General features: G+C 47.6%; 1 protein-coding gene across 4 annotated transcripts in view; it reads left to right on the top strand.

Annotated features, from left to right (window-relative positions):
• TRAPPC12 (trafficking protein particle complex subunit 12) overlaps positions 1-25,052 on the top strand; it is a 107,295-nt gene that overhangs the window by 55,744 nt on the left and 26,499 nt on the right. For 3 of the 4 annotated variants that reach the window (XM_008981200.3, XM_008981201.4, XM_002758058.5), the window contains one exon: positions 15,569-15,681. The exons of the other annotated variant lie outside the window; for it this stretch is intronic. In XM_008981200.3, coding sequence (XP_008979448.1) covers positions 15,569-15,681 — 113 coding nt within the window. The remainder of the gene's footprint in view (positions 1-15,568; positions 15,682-25,052) is intronic. 4 annotated transcript variants of the gene reach the window in all.

Here is a 25,052-nt window from a genome sequence, read left to right as displayed (position 1 = left end):
CCGTAGTTCCACACCTCCTTAGCTCCATCCCTTCCTACCTGCATTCCTTCCTAATGTCATTCATCCCTAGCACACAGGTTCCAGGAGCGGAGTTGGGAGCTTCTTGCATCAAGCCTTTCATCGGAGTTCATATGGGTTTCGGGGTAGTCACTGAAAGTTCAGATTTGTGTTTGGAAGCCAGCTGGCTGAGGGTGGTGAGCAGATTGTCCACATCTTTTCATTCACTGGAAGTCCCCTGCATCCCTGCAGGACACACTTACAGAGTGTGCAGCTTTGGTTCCTCAGACTTCACACATAACTTGGCAGCCGAGCTCTTCTGTCTAGAATTGTCATGCGGCTTCAGTCAGTGCAGAGGAGCGGTGGTGGTCACACTGGCAGAAGATGTCAAAACAAGAAGAATAAAAATCATGCACAGAAAACTTGCTCTCAGCCATGGTCTTATCTCTGAAAACTGAAGCTCAGTTTCATACTGATACCCTGTATCAGGCATCTTCTGGGACAGAGAAAAGATAAGCATATCCTCAAGTTGCCTTTCCCATTGGTAGTTTTCCGATGTTGAAATAGAAGTTCCCTGTCTGTGAATCTTCAGCTGGTTGAGGTAGAGTGCTCTTTCACTGCACAGGAAGTCACCGTAATTCTTCGGCTAGCTGAGGTAGAGTGCTCTTTCACTGCACAGGAAGTCACCGTAATTCTTCGGCTAGCTGAAGTAGAGTACTCGTTCACTGCACAGGAAGTCACTGTAATTCTTCAGCTGAGGTAGAGTGCTCTCTCACTGCACAGGAAGTCACTGTGATTCTTCGGCTAGCTGAGGTAGAGTGCTCTTTCACTGCACAGGAAGTCACTGTAATTCTTCAGCTGAGGTAGAGTGCTCTCTCACTGCACAGGAAGTCACTGTGATTCTTCGGCTAGCTGAGGTAGAGTGCTCTTTCACTGCACAGGAAGTCACTGTAATTCTTCAGCTGAGGTAGAGTGCTCTTTCACTGCACAGGAAGTCACTGTAATTCTTCAGCTGAGGTAGAGTGCTCTTTCACTGCACAGGAAGTCACTGTAATTCTTCAGCTGAGGTAGAGTGCTCTCTTACTGCACAGGAAGTCACTGTAATTCTTCAGCTGAGGTAGAGTGCTCTTTCACTGCACAGGAAGTCACTGTAATTCTTCAGCTGAGGTAGAGTGCTCTCTTACTGCACAGGAAGTCACTGTGATTCTTCAGCTGAGGTAGAGTGCTCTCTTACTGCACAGGAAGTCACTGTAATTCTTCAGCTGAGGTAGAGTGCTCTCTCACTGCACAGGAAGTCACTGTGATTCTTCAGCTGAGGTAGAGTGCTCTTTCACTGCACAGGAAGTCACCGTAATTCTTCAGCTGAGGTAGAGTGCTCTCTCACTGCACAGGAAGTCACTGTAATTCTTCAGCTGAGGTAGAGTGCTCATTCACTGCACAGGAAGTCACTGTGATTCTTCAGCTGAGGTAGAGTGCTCATTCACTGCACAGGAAGTCACTGTGATTCTTCAGCTGAGGTAGAGTGCTCATTCACTGCACAGGAAGTCACTGTAATTCTTCAGCTGAAGTAGAGTGCTCTTTCACTGCACAGGAAGTCACTGTAATTCTTCAGCAGAAGTAGAGTGCTCTCTCACTGCTCCGGAAGTCACTGTAATTCTTCAGCTGAGGTAGAGTGCTCTCTCACTGCACAGGAAGTCACTGTAATTCTTCAGCTGAGGTAGAGTGCTCTTTCACTGCACAGGAAGTCACTGTAATTCTTCAGCTGAGGTAGAGTGCTCTCTTACTGCACAGGAAGTCACTGTGATTCTTCAGCTGAGGTAGAGTGCTCTCTCACTGCACAGGAAGTCACTGTGATTCTTCAGCTGAGGTAGAGTGCTCTTTCACTGCACAGGAAGTCACTGTGATTCTTCAGCTGAGGTAGAGTGCTCTCTCACTGCACAGGAAGTCACTGTAATTCTTCAGCTGAGGTAGAGTGCTCTCTCACTGCACAGGAAGTCACTGTGATTCTTCAGCTGAGGTAGAGTGCTCTCTCACTGCACAGGAAGTCACTGTGATTCTTCAGCTGAGGTAGAGTGCTCTCTCACTGCACAGGAAGTCACTGTGATTCTTCAGCTGAGGTAGAGTGCTCTCTTACTGCACAGGAAGTCACTGTGATTCTTCAGCTGAGGTAGAGTGCTCTTTCACTGCACCGGAAGTCACTGTAATTCTTCAGCTGAGGTAGAGTGCTCTCTCACTGCACAGGAAGTCACTGTGATTCTTCAGCTGAGGTAGAGTGCTCTCTTACTGCACAGGAAGTCACTGTGATTCTTCAGCTGAGGTAGAGTGCTCTCTTACTGCACAGGAAGTCACTGTAATTCTTCAGCTGAGGTAGAGTGCTCTCTCACTGCACAGGAAGTCACTGTGATTCTTCAGCTGAGGTAGAGTGCTCTCTCACTGCACAGGAAGTCACTGTGATTCTTCAGCTGAGGTAGAGTGCTCTCTCACTGCACAGGAAGTCACTGTGATTCTTCAGCTGAGGTAGAGTGCTCTCTCACTGCACAGGAAGTCACTGTGATTCTTCAGCTGAGGTAGAGTGCTCTCTCACTGCACAGGAAGTCACTGTGATTCTTCAGCTGAGGTAGAGTGCTCTCTCACTGCACAGGAAGTCACTGTGATTCTTCAGCTGAGGTAGAGTGCTCTCTCACTGCACAGGAAGTCACTGTGATTCTTCAGCTGAGGTAGAGTGCTCTCTTACTGCACAGGAAGTCACTGTGATTCTTCAGCTGAGGTAGAGTGCTCTCTCACTGCACAGGAAGTCACTGTGATTCTTCAGCTGAGGTAGAGTGCTCTCTTACTGCACAGGAAGTCACTGTGATTCTTCAGCTGAGGTAGAGTGCTCTCTTACTGCACAGGAAGTCACTGTGATTCTTCAGCTGAGGTAGAGTGCTCTTTCACTGCACCGGAAGTCACTGTAATTCTTCAGCTGAGGTAGAGTGCTCTCTCACTGCACCGGAAGTCACTGTGATTCTTCAGCTGAGGTAGAGTGCTCTCTCACTGCACAGGAAGTCACTGTAATTCTTCAGCTGAGGTAGAGTGCTCTCTTACTGCACAGGAAGTCACTGTAATTCTTCAGCTGAGGTAGAGTGCTCTTTCACTGCACAGGAAGTCACTGTGATTCTTCAGCTGAGGTAGAGTGCTCTTTCACTGCACAGGAAGTCACTGTGATTCTTCAGCTGAGGTAGAGTGCTCTCTTACTGCACAGGAAGTCACTGTAATTCTTCAGCTGAGGTAGAGTGCTCTCTCACTGCACAGGAAGTCACTGTGATTCTTCAGCTGAGGTAGAGTGCTCTCTTACTGCACAGGAAGTCACTGTAATTCTTCAGCTGAGGTAGAGTGCTCTCTTACTGCACAGGAAGTCACTGTGATTCTTCAGCTGAGGTAGAGTGCTCTTTCACTGCACAGGAAGTCACTGTGATTCTTCAGCTGAGGTAGAGTGCTCTCTCACTGCACAGGAAGTCACTGTGATTCTTCAGCTGAGGTAGAGTGCTCTCTCACTGCATAGGAAGTCACTGTGATTCTTCAGCTGAGGTAGAGTGCTCTCTCACTGCACAGGAAGTCACTGTGATTCTTCAGCTAGCCAAGGTAGAGTGCTTTTTCACTGCACAGGAAGTCACCGTTGCTTCCAGACTGATCTGTGCAAATTCAGATATTTGATTTTCTATGTTGCTCGCATCTGTTTACTGCTTACTTTTATTTTACTTCTTTTTCTGTTCTAATAGGTTTTTAATAAAAGCCATTTACTTTTATTCTAACCCACTACTTCTGTATCTTGTGAGAAATTTTGCGGATCTGGTTGAATCTACTCTTTGCTCAACAAAAATTGATATTTATTTAAATACAAATATTAAATATGCAGGCAATTAACATAGTTTTTCGTGTTTGCCTTAGACGTTTTTTAACAAATGAAGCACCTGTTGCTGATGCAGCCGGCGACCGGCGACGCTTCTTCCCACCCAGTCCCTCCCAGAAGCAGTCACAGCCATGCCTTACGTACCCCCCCAGGTCAGGTTCTCACATACGCACTGCATCTACACACACAGGCATGCGCACAGAGAAATACGTGCATAGAGAGAGAGTATTGTCTTACAAGCTTTGTAAATGCACATCGTAAGCACATCTTTCTTCATTTACTTTTTTTTCCCGATTACCATCATTCATTTCAATCCGTATCTGTATCTATAGAATGAACAATTAGGATCTTTCCAACCTTTGGCCATGATGAGCAAAGGTGTTATGGACACCCTTGTACATTTCTCTTTGTACATGTTCAGGAATTTCTCTAAAGTATAAATTCAAGGTGGGATTGTGAAGGTGACCATGCTCATTTCCACTCCCAGCCACAGTGTGTGAGTTTCTGTTTCCCCACTCTTGTATGGCTAAAGATTGTCAGACTTTCACCAGTGGGTCTAAAATTCTACCTCCTGTCGCAAATTAGGTCTTTCTGATTTCTGCTGAATTCTGAGTCCTTCGTCTGCAGAGTTTATTCTTCGGTGACTCACTCTTTGATAATCTTGGCCTGTCTGTTGGGTTATCTTTGTTATTAATTGGTTGGGTTTCATTCTACATGGTAGGTATTTAATCCTTCATTTGTTTCGTATTTGGGAAACATTAATATATGCTCCCATTCTGGGAAATACTATCTTCAACCCTGAAAAAAAAATTCTAATTTAAAAGTACAAACATAACCTTTTTTGTTTGCAATGTAACATGTTTTAGGAGTATTTTCTTGAGTCCACATACTGTTATATCAGGAATAATAAATGCAGTGCAGTCGTGCCTTTGTCATTGCCGAGTAGGCTGAGACAGGTAAGGTCATTTAGCAGACAGCTCTCGGAAACGTTTCCTGAGGGAGCTGTTGCACACTGTTGGGACCGTCCTCTGAGCATGGGAGGAGCTCTGGGAGACGCAGTGTTGGGAAGAGAGTCTGCACTGCTGCTGACAGGCAGCTCTTCACCTGGAGCTTCCAAGAGCTCTGAGGCAGCCCCGCAGAGCCCCTATGCACACCTGTTGAAGATGCTCTCTCTCCTGGCCGAGTCTTGAGGCCCTACACCACCTGCTGCCCTGCCGTCTTCAGTCAAGTGCGCTGGGCTGCACTCAACGGGATGCTCCCAGGATCTTCTCCCACAGTCTTTGGACCTGTAGACAGACTCTGTGATCTCCCCACAGCTCAGCCATCTGCTTTCACTGGTACCTCAGCATCCACAGGGAGCATATTCTCCCAGGATACCTCCTCCTCCACCCCAGAGGACAGCAAGGTCGCCATGGATGCCTGCCTCTTCCCAGCACCAAAAGTATTTTGTCTTAAATGTTAATAACTTCATAATTACTATTCACATTAGGGCTTTAAAATACCTTCCCAAAATCCTACACTTTCTCTTTCAAGAGTCATTCTTCATATGCCTGTACTAGCCTTCTTTCTTTAATTTTTTTAAATTAAATTATTTATTTTTTAAGTTGTTAGACTGTGGAACAGATTGTTTCTCCCGCTATAGGGTTTGTAGTCATGAAAAGCGCTGACAGGAATATCCATGAACAGTTTTCCGAGACCACTCACTGCGCTTCGTATTAACAGCTTGCACTGGTGCGGGACGCTTGTTAACAAATGATGAGCCAGTGTTGGTACAGCATTAACAAGTGTTCATAGTTTACACTTGGGTTCACTCTTGTGTCGTGCACATTCACTATGTTAAAGAAAACTAAATGTCCATTCCTGACGAGGTAAATTTCATCCTCTCTCAGTTACATTTTTCCAGACCCCCACCACCATCTTTTTAATCTGTTGTTTGGAATTACCCCTCTCTCTTGTTCCAAAGAAAAATTCGTGACGGGAGCAAGCATGTAAGCTTTATAGTGCTTTGAATTTTTAAAGTACCGCATTCTGCATTCAGTCGCTCACTTCAAGTTTCCACGCAACTAGAGGCAAAACAGGCCAAAAATTCTTCGCATTGGAAATAAAGCAGCTTGCTTATCCTCACTGCGCTGTTTACGACGTGCAGTGCGGCTTCTAATACAAAATTCAGATCTGTGCATTTAGTGTAACGTACAAGAGCTGTGACTTCACACGAAATCGTTCTTCCTGACTTACTCCTTTGTGGATTACCATCAAGTCAAATTAAAATTAAGGGGCAAACACTTAAATTAATTGGATGCCAGATCTCTCTGCTCCTGTGTCAGCCGTCAGCTCCTCTGTGTAAGTAAAGCACACTGTCATTGCATCTTTCATCCCTTTTTATCCTCCCTCCAAAATCATGAAATTCACATTTTGAGTTCTCAAATTAAATTCTGAAACTTTTTTTATCAACATAACCATACGTGATATCTCAGAATTGAATTCTCAGCATGTTTCAAATGTCAGATTCTATTTTTCATGACAAAATTACCTCACCTTGCAGAGTGACCACGTTCTGCTCGAGTTCGATTCCGGGTCTTAATGCTTCACATAGAACTCCCAAGCGTTCATTGTTGGACATATGATTGCTGGTTTATTTGTCCGGAGAAGGCCCGTTAGTTCCTCTTACTGCTTTTCATTTTGCTCACCATTTTTAGGAAATTTGGGAGAACTTTCAGTTTGGGATTCCGTATCTACCGTGAGAACTCCCGAATGGAGGCCTCTCCTTACGCTGTCTGCACAAGATACAGGACGCGGCCAGTCACTGGCTGTAGCTGCAGCCACTGGGGGTCGCGCATGGCTGTGGCAGACTCGTTATCCAGAGGCCGTGACCCAAGCCTCAGTTCGTCTTCATGCTTCAGGGCTTTGGAGACTTCCGTTAGTGAATTATTTAAATAATAAATCTTTAAGGTATTCCTTTCTCTTAGGACTTTCTCACTGTCTTTGTGTAAGAAAGTCCTAAAAGAAAAATGTTTTTTTAATTGATAATGCCACATTAAAGTAAAAAATGACTTGTTGAGAGCTGTCAGTGTGACACTGTGTGCCTGGCCGGGCACAGACACCAAGCAGTATCCCCAGCGTTGAGAAGAGAGGAGCCAAAGGCGTGGCTTTTCCTGCCTGCTGAGATCAGGATAGGGAAGGGCACACCCAGACGGGCGGAGACAGAGGAAATAAATAAAAAGCAGTCTCCCAGCAAAGCATTCACATAACTTGAAAATGAGATGGAAACGCCAGGGCAAACTTTTAAGTTTGTGCCTTATTGAAGAAAGGGTACAGCTGCTAAAATTGGGCAAAGGGTCTGGAAGGCACCTGCAGCCACATTCTCTGAGGCAGGTGGCACAAGCATCCAGGCACCGTCATGTCACACCTGCTCTGGCCTCATAGCAACCTAGCTGCATCCAGGTCCTCCCGCCCTAGTTTGCAGGTGACACAGGTCCACCATATCCACCAGCACAAACAGCTAATGAGTGGCGGCAGGTGGAGTGCCCCACCCGAGGGAAGCTGAAATGCCATCTTTTTCATTTCTCACTGCCCAGCACCAAGGCCCGGGCAAATCCTGGCACATTTCTCTTTTCTTCAGTAGCAGTATGGATTTTCAGCATAACAGGGGACTGTCTGATACAAATTTTGTAGGAGTATTTTCATTTAATGTTTTCTAAATGATAAATGAGAACCCTTCTACAGTATTTATACCAACCTAGATTTTGGCAGGTCACAGCTCTACATGGGAATCTTCCAGAAAAATAGACCCACTAGGAATTGTTTTTCCTCACAGATTTTGACTCGCCTCTCCTTTTTTCTCCTTTCCGGTATTTTTTCTCCCTGCAGGAGAGAGACAGGCCTCAGAGCTGCTGTGGAAGTTCTTGCATATTTCATCTCACTTGACATGAAAGGATTTTACTGAGGTTCCCAAGTTCGCTCTTCAGAGGCAGGGGCTAGGTCTGGTCACTGAGAGAATCAGCTTAAGGGTGTTTTTATGTGCGTTTACTTAAGACAGAAGTATGCATTACACCAAAGCAGCATCTGTATGTATTTTGTTGAAGAAAGGAGTAGTTAGGTTGAGGACTGGGGCCGGACTGCGTGGCTGTCGTGTGTACCCGGAACAGCCTCCTGCGCAGCACCAGGAGCTGCTGAGTCAGCCTCAGCTCAGTGAAATTTACGCACCCCACCTGGAGCTCACCGGCTGCTACCATTTATTGCTTTTTGTTTGTTTAATTCTATGATCCATTTATTTTTTTCTAGAAAGGGCTGACATTTTTCTGATTTAATTTCCTATGTTTTTCTCTTTCATATAAAGTTGTAGATATGTTTTTCCTTTAGATTTTTATTATTTAAGATTTTTAGCCTGCACAAGACTTTTTCACTAATGCAAGTCAACCAGGAAAATCTTTTTCCACTTCAGTGTTCACTTTGCTCCAGGTATTTCTAAGAAGGGCACAAACAATGACAGAATGTTTAAGGAAGAACCTGGCCGGCTTGGGTCACCACTGCTGTCTTTCTTGGTTTTGCGTCTGCCTGGGGAGGGCCCAGCTTTTGGGTTCCCACTGAGGGACACGTGAAAGAGGACTGCTTGGGGACTGCTGCCAGACCTTCCGGCTGACGGTCTCTGCAGAGCTGCCGACAAGTGGCCTGGTGGCCGTATGTTGGCAGGTTTTCATGAATTGGGATTAGGGCATGTTTGTTTACTTGATAACCCATTGTCCACAAAGAGAGGCGGCAGCATGAGGGAACAGTGCCACCATAATGAGGACACGGCCAACCCCCTACCCTGCCACAGAACCCTGGGCAGTCCCCTTCAGGCTGCAATTTTCCCTCTGGACTGAGGGACTGGCCGGTGGAGCAGGAGAACTGATCACCCCCCATGGGAACGAGGACTCCCAGAAGTTAGTTACTGCAGTAGAGGTCAAAGGGAACAAACAGGGTAGAGGCAGTAAGGAAACAATGTATACCTCGTGAAGGACGTTTTCCTGTGGTGTGTAGTGACTGTACTAGATGTGGTACTGATTACCTGTTTGCATTTGACCCTGAGGAATGTCTGTGCATTTCGAGACATTATGAAAATATCATTGTTATTGCCTGATAACCTTTGAGTTAGTGAATTTTAATTTCACATCAGTGAGGTCCTGTTTTATGTTTTAGAGCAGTGCTTCTCCATTGCAGCGTGCACATGAGTCACCCAGCCACTTACGGAGAGCAGGCTCGGACGCAGCAGGTCTGGGCAGGGCCTGAGATTCTCAAGTTCTAACAAGGGCACAGGCGATAAGCTTGCAGCTGGTTGGAATGCACCTTGAATCAAGCATTAATACTACTCTTTCCGCTACAGCTGGCCACTATATTTAATAGTATTTCTGAGAAAAAAAAATATATTTTTAAGTTCCATTTTGAGATCCCAAGAACACAGTTCTTCCCTTCAAAGATGTAGGTCTGATTTTATCTATTTTCATGTGGCAATCCCCATATCCAAACCATGTTCATTAAAAACTCCATTTTCCATCTAATGGAGACACCATCTTTATTGTACACTAAATTATATACATAGTTGGGTTTATCTTTCCTTTTTGTAATTTACAGAAAAATGGAGTAGAGAGTTCCATATACCCTCTTTTCTTCTACACACAGTTTTAAATAACATCTTGCATTTTTATTAATAGCTATAAACATTTTTATTTGCAGAGTACTTTTATTTTAATTGATAAAGCAATATCAGTACATTGTTATTAAAGTACATAGTTTACCTTAGGGTTCGCTCTTGCTGTTCATTCTGTGGGTTTCAACAAATTCCTGATGTCGCATGCAGAACAGTTTCACTGCCCTGTGTATGAATCCCCCACCACCCCTGGATTAATCCCCCACCACCCCTGGATTAACCTCCCACCACCCCTGGATTAACCTCCCACCACCCCTGGATTAACCTCCCACCACCCCTGGATTAATCCCCCGCCACCCCTGGATTAACCTCCCACCACCCCTGGATTAATCCCCCACCACCCCTGGATTAATCCCCCACCACCCCTGGATTAATCCCCCACCACCCCTGGATTAATCCCCCACCACCCCTGGATTAATCCCCCACCACCCCTGGATTAATCCCCCACCACCCCTGGATTAACATCCCACCACCCCTGGATTAACCTCCCACCACCCCTGGATTAACCTCCCACCACCCCTGGATTAATCCCCCACCACCCCTGGATTAACCTCCCACCACCCCTGGATTAACCTCCCACCACCCCTGGATTAACCTCCCACCACCCCTGGATTAATCCCCCACCACCCCTGGATTAACCTCCCACCACCCCTGGATTAATCCCCCACCCCTGGATTAATCCCCCACCACCCCTGGATTAACCTCCCACCACCCCTGGATTAACATCCCACCACCCCTGGATTAACCTCTCACCACCCCTGGATTAATCCCCCACCACCCCTGGATTAACCTCCCACCACCCCTGGATTAATCCCCCACCACCCCTGGATTAACCTCCCACCACCCCTGGATTAACCTCCCACCACCCCTGGATTAACCTCCCACCACCCCTGGATTAATCCCCCACCACCCCTGGATTAATCCCCCACCACCCCTGGATTAACCTCCCACCACCCCTGGATTAACCTCCCGCCACCCCTGGATTAACCTCCCGCCACCCCTGGATTAACCTCCCGCCACCCCTGGATTAACCTCCCACCACCCCTGGATTAACCTCCCACCACCCCTGGATTAACCTCCCGCCACCCCTGGATTAACCTCCCACCACCCCTGGATTAACCTCCCACCACCCCTGGATTAATCCCCCACCACCCCTGGATTAACCTCCCACCACCCCTGGATTAACCTCCCACCACCCCTGGATTAACCTCCCAACACCCCTGGATTAACCTCCCACCACCCCTGGATTAATCCCCCACCACCCCTGGTTTAACCTCCCACCACCCCTGGATTAACCTCCCACCACCCCTGGATTAACCTCCCAACACCCCTGGATTAATCCCCCACCCCTGGATTAATCCCCCACCACCCCTGGATTAACCTCCCACCCCTGGATTAACCTCCCACCACCCCTGGATTAACATCCCACCACCCCTGGATTAACCTCCCACCACCCCTGGATTAACCTCCCACCACCCCTGGATTAACATCCCACCACCCCTGGATTAACCTCCCACCACCCCTGGATTAATCCCCCACCACCCCTGGATTAACCTCCCACCACCCCTGGATTAACCTCCCAACACCCCTGGATTAATCCCCCACCACCCCTGGATTAATCCCCCACCACCCCTGGATTAATCCCCCGCCACCCCTGGATTAACCTCCCACCACCCCTGGATTAATCCCCCACCACCCCTGGATTAACCTCCCACCACCCCTGGATTAATCCCCCACCACCCCTGGATTAACCTCCCACCACCCCTGGATTAACCTCCCACCACCCCTGGATTAACCTCCCACCACCCCTGGATTAACCTCCCACCACCCCTGGATTAATCCCCCACCACCCCTGGATTAACCCCACCACCATCCCTGGATTAACCTCCCACCACCACCCCTGTATTAACCCCGCACCATGCCTAGAGTAATCCCCCACCACCCATGTATTAATCCCTACCACCAACCTGGATTAATCACCCCACCACTCCTGGATTAATTCCCCCAGCAACCTAGATTAATCCCACCACCACCCCTGGATTAACCCCCTACCAACCTGGATTAATTCCCCCCACCAACCTAGATTAATCCCTACCACCAACCTGGATTAATGCCCCCACCATCCCTGGATTAATCCCCCCACCAACCTAGATTAATCCCCCCACCACCCCTAGGAATGTCGAGTCTTTCCATTGTTTCACATTTTCCAGAAGGCCTTAGAGTTGGACTCACACCGTATGTACTGTTTTCAGATTGGCTTCATTCACTTAGGAATGTGCATTTATGGGCCCACCATCTCTTTTTCTGGTTTGATAGTACATTTCTTATCTGTGAATAATATTCCCTTGTATGGATATACCACAGCTTATTTTTCCACTCCTCTGTTGAAGAATGTCTTGGTTGCTTCTGGTTTTTGACAATTACAAATAAAACTGCTATAAACATTTTTTTGCAGGGTTTTGTGTAGATACAAGTTTTCCAATCCTTGGGTAAATCCCTGGGGTCGTGATTGCTGGATCTTACAGTGAAAGTATCCTTAGCTCTGTAAATATCTGCCAAGCATCTTCCAAAGCTTTCACACTGTTTTGCATTCCTAAGAGCAATGAATGAGAGTTCCTGTTGATGTTATTTTTTGGATTTTTAGCTATTCTAATAGGTGCGTAGTATTATCTCATTGTTTTAATTTTAATTTGCAATTCCCTAATGACATATGATGAGCATCTTTTTATATGCTTGTCATTGATAAATCTTTATTCGCAAGCTGTCTGTTCAGATCTGTTGCTTATTAATTGGGTTGTTTTCTTATTGTGGGTTTTTTTTTTTTTTGGAGACCGAGTCTCACTCTTGTCTCCCAGGTTGGAGTGCAGTGGTGCAGTCATGGTTCACTGCAGCCTCCAGCCTCTGTGCTTAAGCAGTCTTCCCACCTCAACTAATGGAGTAGCCAGGACCACAGGCACACACCACACCTGGCTAGTTTTTATATTTTTTGTAGAAAAAAAAAAAAAAAAACCTGCTTGCCTAAGTTTTGGTATTTTTTGTAGAAACAAATGAAAAAGCAGTTTACATGCTGGGATCACAGGCATGAGCCACCACACCTGGCCTGTTGTTGATTTTTAAGAATTCTTTGTACATGTTGGATACAGGTTCTTAATCAGATAGGTGTTTTAGAAATATTTTCTTCCTGTGACTTGTCTCCTCGTCACTTTAACACTACATTTTAGAGAGGATGCATTTTTAATTTTAATGAAGTCCACCTTACTGATTTTTCTCTGTCATGAATTATGTTTTTGGTGTTACATCGAAAAACTTATTCGCAAACCCAGGTCACCTAGATTTTCGTCTGTTCTATTCTGGAAGTTTTAGGGTTTTTGCACTTCACATGTCGGACTGTTTCTGATCTCAAGGTAACTTTTGTGTAAGATGTAAGGTCTGGGTCTAGATTCATTTTTTCTTCATCGGGACGTTTAGTTGTCCCAGCCTCATTTTTGGAAAAACCTGTCCTTTCTCCACTGAATTACCTTTACTCCCTTGTCAGAGATCAGGGTGACTGTATTTGTGAGGACCCATGTCTCGTTTGTCTGCTCTGGGCCGTTGATCTGTTTGCCCATTCCTCTGCCAGGACCACGACATCACCCAGTCTTTTTCATAATAGCTCTGCAGTGGCTCTGTAGGGTGGATGGTGTCAGCCCTCCACATTTGTTCTCTTTAATATAGCGTTGGATATTCTGGGTGTTTTCCTTCTCCATATTAACTTTAGAATCATTTTGTTGAGAACCACAAAATAATGTGCTGGAGTTTTTTTTCATTGGGGCTGCATCGAATCTGTAGGTGAAGTTGTAAAGAACTGGTATTTTAGCAGTATTGTCTTCCTGGCCGTGAATGTGGAATCTCTCAATTTATTCAAGTCTGTGAATTCTTTCATCAGTTTTATAGTTTTCTTCCTACAGCTTTTATGCATATTTTGTCCAGTTTATACCTGGATATTTCATTTATTTATATGGAAATGATACTGTGTTTTTAATTTCAAATTCCCGTCATTTATAGTATCTAGGAAGCCAGTTGACATTTGCGTATTAATCTTGTATCCTGTGACCCTCAATCACTTACTAGTTTAAAGTCTTTTGTTCTTTGAGATTTTTCTTCATAATTATGTCATTGCAAACAAGTGGTTTTACTTCCTTCCGCTCAGGCTGTGCCTTTGGTTTGTTCCCTTGTCATTGCATTCGCTCCCACAAATCTCGGTAAGTTGTATTTTTATTTTCACTTAGTTCAAAATGTTTTCATGTCCTTTTACATGCAGAAGCACCCCCATGTCCATGGGCAGTTGTCAGGGGAAGGGGCAGATAACTGTCTGCCACCTTTGGTGAAGGGGCTCGCAGGAGTTTCACAGCCTGTTTCCTCCCCACTCCTAACTGTATTCCGGATGGGAGTGTTAACAGCTAGTCCATAAACTGGGCTTGAGAACTACCAGTAGAGGTTGTTTCTGTGCTTCTGTAATGGAGCTTGAAGGGTTCTTGAGATCGTCTTTCCCTTGAGGTAGGTGATAAACCACACAGGAGTGATTATGGCCCCTTCTCTACATGAGACAGAAGGATGGAAGTGACACAGCTTACATATAACTTACCATGTTGGGCTGGCTTCACAGTGACATGACTTACACTGGAGGCCAGTCCCCTGTGTCTTTATGCTGATAGTCTAGAAATGTTGATTTCTAGGAAACCAAAGAAACTCAGGCTGTAACTTAAGCTCAGTCATTCTCTTAAGATACAGAAATTATTCACCGGCATCAAAAAAAAAGTTTAAAAGTTTTAAGTTCAATAATTGTTATCTTTTTTTTCTCCAGGCTTAGAGTCATAATAACTATTTTCCATAGTATCCCTTAATTTTGACTATCTTCCTTTTGGACCTTTTTTATTAAAGAGCATAAACATAAAGCCCATTTCAGTGTGGTCGTGGCACACTCTCAGTAATGGCTAGTGAATAGACAGATGGACGCATTGAGGCCCAGAGATGTTAACTGGCTTACAGAAGTCACACACTTGTTTTCTCACCATCTTTCAAACTATATTCCAGATCTGAATATTCATCACTTAGGCCTATTTTGAAAAGCGCTTTACTGAATCTATGTGATTGCCCTCTGCTGGCATTTCTCTATTCTTTATCTCATTTCTAATCAATACATGCTATTTGATCTTTCAATGGTTATGTACTTAGTATACATATTACAGGTTGATTTCCAAATCCTGTTAGAAGAGAATGTAAAGTAACAAATATTTCCCTTACCCTGAGAGATGAGGCAGCCACGTGTGGTACAATACAAGGTAGTTTCTCTTGGGCATCTTCCTCTTTTTAGCACACTCACAGCCAGGTGGCTCTGGGTGATGGATGTTTCAAGTCCAATCCCTTACCTCCTATTGGGACAGCTCAGAGTCAGAACATAGGCTCCAGGGCCACGTGGAATCCAGTGGGAGGCCCATTCCCAGGGCCCAGGCATGAGACTCACCTGTGCTCTATTTTTCCTCCTACCCACTGGTTCCCCAGGAGCAGTTCTAGAACTACTGTCTGGCTTACAGCTTCTCCCTTCCAGGTCTCCTTCTGGGGAACCCAACCTAGGAACCTTCCATTCGAGCTTGCTAAACTCAAGAAATATTAGAGAATACCTGAGCATTCTGGTTTCTCTTTTATTGGAGGAGGGGTTGGTGGTCTCTATGTTTCATTCATTTGGGAGTGGTTTGTTAATGATCACAGTTTAGCTATGGAAAGCGTGGTGACAACCACCTGTCTCCTCTGATCATTGTCTAGACATGCATACATAGAGCTCCACAGAGAAAACCAGCATGTATTTTATAGCTGACACCGTTAAATACTTCACAAGAAATAAAGGGATCTGTCATCACTTCTGCTGGGACATCTGTGACGCCTCCTTCAAGTGTGCCAAGTATGAATGTGTGCTCAGTTATGGCAAACAGACTCACTCAGCGCTGATTGGATTCCAGGCTCCATGGTCCCCTTCTCCATGCGCATCCTGCATGCAGAGCTTCAGCAGTACCTGGGGAACCCACAGGAGTCGCTGGACAGACTGCACAGGGTCAAGACTGTCTGCAGCAAGGTAGGTGACGCTGCCACTCTTCCCTGCTGTGTGGGAGAACACACCCTCCATGCCCTCCCCACAGGACGTGCCTGTGCGGTTTCCTGCCTGTCCCACCTCGTGCACCACTGCTGCTTCTGCCTTCAGAAGGCTGGGTGACCCGGTTTGTGTGGCCTGGCCATCGTGGCTCTTGCTGAAGCCTTTTTTTGGGATGCTAAGGCTTTCTAGCAGAGCTTGAGTCCTGTGATTCTTACTGCCTGCTACTATGGGAAGCTAAAATGCAGAGGCATCTTTCTTGCCAAGGCTGCCGGCTAAAGCTTCAAGGTCAGTGTGCCAGAGCACTCCTGCATCCCACAAGTGCTCACACTCACCTGCCAGGTACAGACAGAGGTGCCGGAGCAGTATTGAAAGCAGTCATGGTTTCAGCTTTCACATCAAAGTCAGTGGTCCTGCATCATCTCTGTCACTCATGATCCTGACTCCAGGCAGAGGCAGAGTGCTTTCCGACTCATTCTTAGTTGTGAAGTCACAGTTAATGTGGGAGGCACCAAACCAGCACGTTTTTACACTAACCAACATTGGGAAGAAATGTGGGACCCAGAGCCTGCGCTGTTTACGGGCTGTTAGATTATTCGTCTCAGAGTAGGAATAATCCTGCCTTTGCTGCCCACGTCCCAGTGTTCTGTAGAGGTTCTATGACATGGGTATGCAGAAGTGCTTTGAAAACTCTAACAACAGGCGGGTAGTCAGGAGCCGCAGCATGTTATGATTTTTGGAAAAACTAAGATTCTTCTTGCCACATTCCTCCTTTGACCTGCCAGCGGTAGTGACGGAAGTTCCGCAGAGTTCCCAGGTGATGTCGTCAGTGTCCCTGCTGAGGAAGGAAGGGCCTCCTGACCTGTGGAGGCGAAGCAGGCACTTCCAGGCACCTGGTGCCCTGGGCGTTGTGCCCACGTCCTTTCTTTTAATACCTTAATGTGAAAGGTAAAAAGAAAACTCTGCTTTCTATACTTTGGTCGGTTGATGGAGAATCGTGTTACCAACTTTTTTGCATTGCAACACTTTTCTTGAATCTTAAAACAGGGTTTAATTTTATTCACAGAAATAGGAAGCACATGACTTGAAATTGAGAAATTCGAAATCAATGACTTTCTAAATTGTACATTTTTTGATTAACCTCCGTGTCACATCGTAGGAAATCTTATAGTGTTTGAGAGAGAAAGTTCTGCATAGGGTGATTTGTGGATGGAGAAGCCAGGTGAGTTGAAGTAGTTTGCAAGTCGGCCATCCTGTCCTGAAGTATTTCCTGTTTCAGTATTGTGCTCCTTAAATGCATACTACCGGCTGGGCGCAGAGGTTCATGCCTGTAACCTCACCTCCTCAGAAGGCTGAGGCACAAAAATCACTTGAACCCAGGAGGCTGAGGTTGCAGTAAGCCGAGATCGAGCCACTGCACTCCAGTCTGGGCAGCAGAGTGAGACTCCCCCCCCCCCCCCGCAAAAATGCATACTCCAGGGTAACACTCAGGGAGCCACTCAGCACCAGCTGCACAGCAGCAGGGACAGTGTAACAGAGAGCAGGAACTTCCCACACCGCTGCCCAGGCACCGCACTTACTCCACCTGACAGACACCTATGCCACATTTGTGCTGAGCCAGCCACTGCTCTGAGTTCCAGTATCAACTCATCTAATCCTTATAACAACCCTGTAAAGGAGATGTTGTTATCCCAGTTTACACATGGGGAAACTGAGGCACAGAGTGCTTAGCTAACCGACTCATGATCATGAGTTGAACCCAAGTCATCTGGCTCTAGAGCCCATACTGCCTTTGTCACTGTAACGTGTCCCATTTGAAGGAAGGAAGACTAAATCCTGTCTTCCACCCTGTACTTGTATTTCTGCTCCAAGGAAGTACAGTGCTGTTAGGGGTCGCTGGACACCCCGTGCTGAGTGGGGACACTGCCCCTTCCCACTGACTGATGTCTGGAGATGGGCTTAAGCCTGTACTCTGCTGTGCCTGGCCCTTCTGAGACTGTGGGGCTTCCAAGTGACAAGCAGTTGACAGCTAAGCATTGTGGGGGGTGGGAGAAACCAGAAGGATTAGTGCAGTCAAATCTTAGGAACGTTTCTCTTGGGCTGACTGGGTAGGGCCACCACCAGTGAGAGCGTCATCCTGCCTCTTGTGCTCTCTGCCAGGCTACAGTTCCACCTGCCTCTCATTCGCGTGAGTACATCACCACACTTCAGGCAACGCTCACATTTAAAGATGCATTTTTTTTTATGGCATGATCCAAATATAAGCCAGCATTTCTTGTGGTACTTAAATGAGGAAATCACAATTTGTGCTAATCCTGGAAGAAAACAGGCAGTTGGATTTATGGAAAGATGTGTGTTGGGCTTTACCTTGAAGGATTTTCATGGTTAATTTCAATATGTAATTTCTATGTGTTCCTTTATGTGCTGACTTAAAATCTGACCCCTTAAGAGAGAGAGCCCCACTGTGGCAGAGCTGGTGGATGCCTGGGCAAGGAGGGAAAGACCCAGAGCGTGACCATGCAGTCAGCCTTGTGTCTCCGCCACCTTCTGCAGCATAAGCAGCGCAGTCGTCAGCTTCCTCGCTCACTTCCTTGCACATTAGGGGCTCGAGGCAGCACGCGGGGCATTCCTGGCCTTTCTGTGGCTGGTTCCATGTTTAACTGAAGCGGTTTTCATCTGGATGTGAACACTGGGCACGTAAGCACTTTGGGACATGGAGTGAGTTGTCTCCCCACTGTCCAGAACAGCTCTATCTGAGCTTGTTCGTTTGTTCATGCAGCAAATGGCCATCAGCATCTACTGAGTGCCACATGCTGGCCGTTCAGGGCTGACTGCAACACAGCCTCGCCGGCAGCGGGTTCGCAGTTTGGGAGACGACGCTTGTTTCACCCGCTCCTTTCAGGTTTGCAGCCATCACCAATACTCATGATCATCCAGAATTTAAAAAGGGAAAGTCTGTGTTACGCTAGAATTTCTTTACTCAAGAAGTGTGTCTTGGTCCGTTTGGTGGTGCCATAAAGGAATACCCCAGAGTGAGTCATTTATAAAGAAAGGTTATCTTGGCTCACAGTTCTGCAGGCTATATAAGAAGCACGGTGTCAGCATCTGCTGCTGCTGTGGCCTCAGGAAGCTTCTCTTTTTTTTTCGAAACAGAGTCTCATTCTGTCACCCAGGGTGGAGTGCAGTCTAGCAGTCGGTTCACTGCAACCTCCACATCCCAGGTTCAAGTGATTCTCCTACCTCACCCCACCACCACTTCCGGCTAATTTTTGTTTAGTAGAGACAGGGTTTCACCATGTTGGCCAGGCTAGTCTCGAACTCCTGACCTCAAATCATCTAACTCCCTTGGTTTCCCAAAGTGCTGGAATTACAGGCATGAGCCACTGCACCTGGCCAGGAAGCTTTTAGTCATAGTAGAAAGCAAAGGGGAAGCCAGTGTGTCACATGATGAGAAAGGGAGCAAGAGAGGAGAGGAGGAGGAGGGAGGGGGAGGCGCCAGGCTGTTTTTAACAGCCACTTTCCAAGGTAACTAATGGAGCCAGAACTCATTCATTACTGTAGGGAGGGCACCAAGCCATCCATAAGGGATCCACCCCCAGGACACAGACACCTCCCACCAGGTCCCACCTCCAACACTGGGGCTCACATTCCAACATGAGGTTTGGGGGACGAATGTCCAAACTGCATCATAGTGTGAAATCTACCAGCACGAAAAGCCAGCTTGCCACTCTTCCTTCAGTGTTGATTTGGTGGGTGAAAGTGAGCAGCTTGGTGTGGCCTTCAGTCCCCTCTGCTCTCCACTGGTGAATAAAGAGAGAGGTCAGACAGAGTCTGCACGGTTCTCCAGCATGTATGTTGTGATTTTCTCAGACCTTGACAACTCAGGGAAATCCTCAGGACGTCAAACCTAAGGATGAGCTAGCGAGGCCTTCACAACCCCGGGAAGATATGTTAGCGAGGCCTCTTCCTGCGTGGAGTGCTCTTTGCTGTGTTGTTTAAGGCATTCACCACAGCTGCCCCAAACCACACACACAGCCTGCTCGGGACACGTGCTGTGCGTCCCAGCACTGAGGCGCTGTGACATGTTGACGCTGCATGGATGTGCGAGGTGCTTTCTGGTATCGGGCGCCGTGCCGAATGCATTATGTTGATCACCCTACTGATGCCCGCAGCGCCTGCAGGTGGCTTTATTACCCTCAGTTCCCAGATGAGGAAAGCAGCTCCGGGGAGGTGAAGTTTCCCCTGACGACTGCAGTGATGGAGCCTGGCTGAGCCCTGCCACACAGCTCCAGAAACCTCACCCTTGAGCCACTCTGCTGTTCTCTGTGCAATTAGACTTTCAAGAGTGTGGCTTTTTCCTCCAAATACAAAATCTTCTCTGATGCCTTTTAAAGCAGAGGCTCTAATGTTTGGTGTTAAGTGTCATTTAAACAGTTACAGAAATTTCAGCAATCCCTACTGCACTTGCTCCTGCCAAAAACTAGTCTCAGTGGTTTCTGGGAACTATGGACTCTTCCAGTGGGTGCGGAGAGTCAAGCAGAGTGAAAATAAATTAGTCTAGAATTAGAATGTTAAACATGTTTCCTTTGGTGCCATTTTCCGTTAGTTCCTCCCCCTCACTCAGGCTGCCAAGGGAAGCTGCGTGGGGAAGCCGCCTACTGTTCTGCACGGTAATTTCTGGTCCCAGTTCCTGATCTGGGCCACACCCAGGCCGAGCCCTGGAGTCCTGGACGAACCCTCCTCTCAGGTCTTCAGGGGACTGGAACAGGCAGGAGGCCAGTGCTAGGGCTGCACTTGGTGGCCGGCGGCCGACCAGGAGCCTTGACGCAGATCTGAGATGCTTAATTCAAGGACATTTGATGAAACAGATCGTTGTTTCTAGAAAGAAAGCAGATAAATTATCTGGTTCCTGTTCCCTGAAGAACTCTGTCCCATTTGTTTTCACTGCTTGCGTGGCATCTCTTACTGATCTTCAAAGGGCATTTTCGAGGCTGGAGGTCAGGAATGACTGTAGAATCAAATGCTTTAGAAGGGGGTAAACAGTAGCGCAGGCGCCACGCGAGCACGGCGGAAGGTTTTCATGCTGTAGTGATCAAGTCAGGCAGAGCATTCAGGTTGCTCAGAAGATGAACGCACTGCCATTTGTACAGAAGTGTGCTGAGCCCTGCTGTCTGATCACTGCCACTCCAGCAGAAGTCGAGTCTTGTCAGGTTCAGTTCCCAGCATGGATTTCCCACAGGAAAAGCAGCAGTTCTCGGTGACAGCAGAGTGAGGCGCGGGAGGCCGTGGGAGTGGCTGGGAGTGGGGCAGCAGTGCCGCCCGTGTCGCTCAGACCAGGCCTCATGCAGGGTGGAGCTTGACATTCAGCTCTTAGGGGAGAGGCTAGAACAGAGCCGCCCCAGTCATCTCCAGGCTGCGGCTCCTGAGCGTCCTGTGGTTTGAGATGCAGTAGCTGCTGAGATAGCAGAGGAGGAGGCTGGTCAGGGTGCCGGCTGTCAAGCGTGGCACAGCCCCCCACGTGGGGAAGTGCTGGTGGTATCACATTCATTTCAAAGCCAGAATTGTAGTTACAGTGTGACCGTGATGAAATAAGTGATACTCATCGGCGGAAGAATGTCCCCGTGTGTTAGTGGCGTAGACAATGTGATGAAAGGTCATTTTAATTCCCCTTTTATTATCCACGTCTCACTTAACGCATGTATTCGTCTTATCTCATAAGACCTTTTGCTGTTGAAGAAATGAGGACCATGGGGCCGGAGCGAAAATAAAGGAAGCCCGAGTACAGCCGGTTACGTGAGGGCGGAGGGCGGGGGGCGGGGAGTGGAGGGCGTGCCGAGAAAGTGGAGCCCCACGGGACTCTCGGGCAGACTGCTCCCGTGTCGAACATACCCCAAAGACTGATTGGAGTCTGTTCAGCACATGTGTTTTAGATTAGAACCATGTGTGAGTTTTCATATGGGGCCCCATTTTAGGAGTTATGATCTTCACAAACTACTTCAGGGTACTTCATTTTATCTGTAGTCTTTGAGCCACTGAGTGAATCAGTAATGTTTGGTGCAAGTGTGATTTCATCAGTGAAGAAGAAAATACACCACGATTTAAAAGAAATTTCCCATGCTGCCGTGGCTTGTTAAAATCAGTGCCTCCATCCTCTGACCCTGCTCCTCCCACGTCCCCTGTAGGCTGTCTCCCTCTTGGTCCTGAGAGAGTGTCACAGACCCTTGGGGAAAGAGCTGAGCAAACACACTTCTAAAAGCCATTTGCCTAAGTAGACATCATACGTAGTGTTGCCCAGTTCAACTGTAGCTTCATTCCTCACTCACCTGCATGCACCCGCCCAGTCTTGAGTTCGGCTTCATCCTCCCTGCAGTTCTGCAGGCTCCCAGCCTTTCCAGCTCAGCTTGGCTGAGAGTTCCATGTTCGTAGAACTGCTTCTTTGCAGACTCACTCCCAACAGCAGGAGGAGGCAGAGGAAAAGGTACATCTTCGTGCACTCTGGAAAAGAAATGTGTTCAACGCTGTTCGTGTAGCTTGCTTCTGTCTTGATGGTTGCTAATGTAGTTGTGAGAGTTTGTTCGTAGGAAGAGTTCATGTCTTTTCTAAAAGGGGTTTTGACAGATGGAGATCTTCAGTTTTGTTGTTTTATTTGTAAGCAAAGTCAGAAACAAGCGAGAACAGGCGTGGCGGGCCTCTAATACCATCAGGGCCAGCGCTCAGGGCCCGCACACCGACAGCGGCCACTTGCCGCCGTCACCACATCTGACCCAGAGGGTTTGTTCGCCCTACTTTTCTGCTGTTCCTGCAGAGAACAGAGTGATGGTGGCTTAATCAGATGACATGGGAATGATTGGCAGGTGGAGAGAAGAAAGGCCGAGTGAGGACAGCTGTCCATTGAGGCAAAGTCCCTGCTCTTTGCCATTGAAGCTCAAGCTCCTGTGTGCTCAGAACCTGCAAGCAGGAGCGTGGACGGAGCGGAGCAGCACTGGGCATCGGGGCTCCCCAGAGGAATGTCTTGACTTGGCTGGCAGTGGAATTCACACCTTCAGAGACCTCTAGAGTTCATCATGGCCAGTTCTGAGATGTTGCAATGTATGATCTGAGTAGAAAGAAGAAAGTATATTTTCAAGGGGTGAGGGGCCCAGAAGACACTGTCCCAAAAGCAGTGGTTGTGAAAGTGGCTTTGGAGTCAGTCTGACCATCTGGAAACTTCCAGGTCCACTCTGACGTGCCAGCTACATGACCAGCTGTCCAGCCTGGGTCCACCTCAGCCTCCTTTCTGCAAGCAAGGAACATTGCTAATATCCAGGGTGGCCAGGGTCACATGTAAGTGACACCACACAGTCCCTGGCATGTGGTCGGTGTTTCATGATTCTTTGAGAGCTTTGGGGCAGCTCCAGGAAACCTCTTTTCACTTTGAAGAGGTCCCATAGGAAGCCCTGGTGGGGCTGGAAGGTCCACGGATTCCCAAAATCTAAGGCCCTCCAGAGTAGACCTGCTCTAGCCTTTAGTCCGGACTCAATCTAAGGCCCTCCAGAGTAGACCTGCTCTAGCCTTTAGTCCGGACTCAATCTAAGGCCCTCCAGAGTAGACCTGCTCTAGCCTTTAGTCCGGACTCAATCTAAGGCCCTCCAGAGTAGACCTGCTCTAGCCTTTAGTCCGGACTCAATCTAAGGCCCTCCAGAGTAGACCTGCTCTAGCCTTTAGTCCGGACTCAATCTAAGGCCCTCCAGAGTAGACCTGCTCTAGCCTTTAGTCCGGACTCAATCTAAGGCCCTCCAGAGTAGACCTGCTCTAGCCTTTAGTCCGGACTCAATCTAAGGCCCTCCAGAGTAGACCTGCTCTAGCCTTTAGTCCGGACTCAATCTAAGGCCCTCCGGAGTAGACCTGCTCTAGCCTTTAGTCCGGACTCAATCTAAGGCCCTCCGGAGTAGACCTGCTCTAACCTTTAGTCCGGACTCAATCTAAGGCTCCCCAGAGTAGACCTGCTCTAGCCTTTAGTCCGGACTCAATCTAAGGCCCTCCAGAGTAGACCTGCTCTAGCCTTTAGTCTGGACTCAATCTAAGGCTCCCAGAGTAGACCTGCTCTAACCTTTAGTCCGGACTCAATCTAAGGCTCTCCAGAGTAGACCTGCTCTAGCCTTTAGTCCGGACTCAATCTAAGGCTCCCCAGAGTAGACCTGCTCTAACCTTTAGTCCGGACTCAATCTAAGGCTCTCCAGAGTAGACCTGCTCTAGCCTTTAGTCCGGACTCAATCTAAGGCCCTCCAGAGTAGACCTGCTCTAGCCTTTAGTCCGGACTCAATCTAAGGCTCCCAGAGTAGACCTGCTCTAGTCTTTAGTCTGGACTCAATCTAAGGCTCCCAGAGTAGACCTGCTCTAGCCTTTAGTCCGGACTCAATCTAAGGCCCTCCAGAGTAGACCTGCTCTAGCCTTTAGTCCGGACTCAATCTAAGGCTCTCCAGAGTAGACCTGCTCTAGCCTTTAGTCCGGACTCAATCTAAGGCCCTCCAGAGTAGACCTGCTCTAACCTTTAGTCCGGACTCAATCTAAGGCTCTCCAGAGTAGACCTGCTCTAGCCTTTAGTCCGGACTCAATCTAAGGCCCTCCAGAGTAGACCTGCTGTAGCCTTTAGTCCGGACTCAATCTAAGGCTCCCAGAGTAGACCTGCTCTAGCCTTTAGTCCGGACTCAATCTAAGGCTCTCCAGAGTAGACCTGCTCTAGCCTTTAGTCCGGACTCAATCTAAGGCCCTCCAGAGTAGACCTGCTGTAGCCTTTAGTCCGGACTCAATCTAAGGCTCCCAGAGTAGACCTGCTCTAGCCTTTAGTCCGGACTCAATCTAAGGCCCTCCAGAGTAGACCTGCTCTAGCCTTTAGTCCGGACTCAATCTAAGGCTCTCCAGAGTAGACCTGCTCTAACCTTTAGTCCGGACTCAATCTAAGGCCCTCCAGAGTAGACCTGCTCTAACCTTTAGTCCGGACTCAATCTAAGGCCCTCCAGAGTAGACCTGCTCTAGCCTTTAGTCCGGACTCAATCTAAGGCTCCCAGAGTAGACCTGCTCTAGCCTTTAGTCCGGACTCAATCTAAGGCCCTCCAGAGTAGACCTGCTCTAGCCTTTAGTCCGGACTCAATCTAAGGCTCTCCAGAGTAGACCTGCTCTAACCTTTAGTCCGGACTCAATCTAAGGCCCTCCAGAGTAGACCTGCTCTAACCTTTAGTCCGGACTCAATCTAAGGCCCTCCAGAGTAGACCTGCTCTAGCCTTTAGTCCGGACTCAATCTAAGGCCCTCCAGAGTAGACCTGCTCTAGCCTTTAGTCCAGACTCAGAAGGGTCCACTTAGGAAGTCCTCAGGTCCT

Source organism: Callithrix jacchus, chromosome 14 (genome assembly GCF_049354715.1).
Source record: "Callithrix jacchus isolate 240 chromosome 14, calJac240_pri, whole genome shotgun sequence".
Lineage (NCBI taxonomy): Eukaryota > Metazoa > Chordata > Mammalia > Primates > Cebidae > Callithrix > Callithrix jacchus.
The sequence above is the reverse complement of the archived record's forward strand: the minus strand, read 5'-3'. Positions and strand labels throughout refer to the sequence as shown.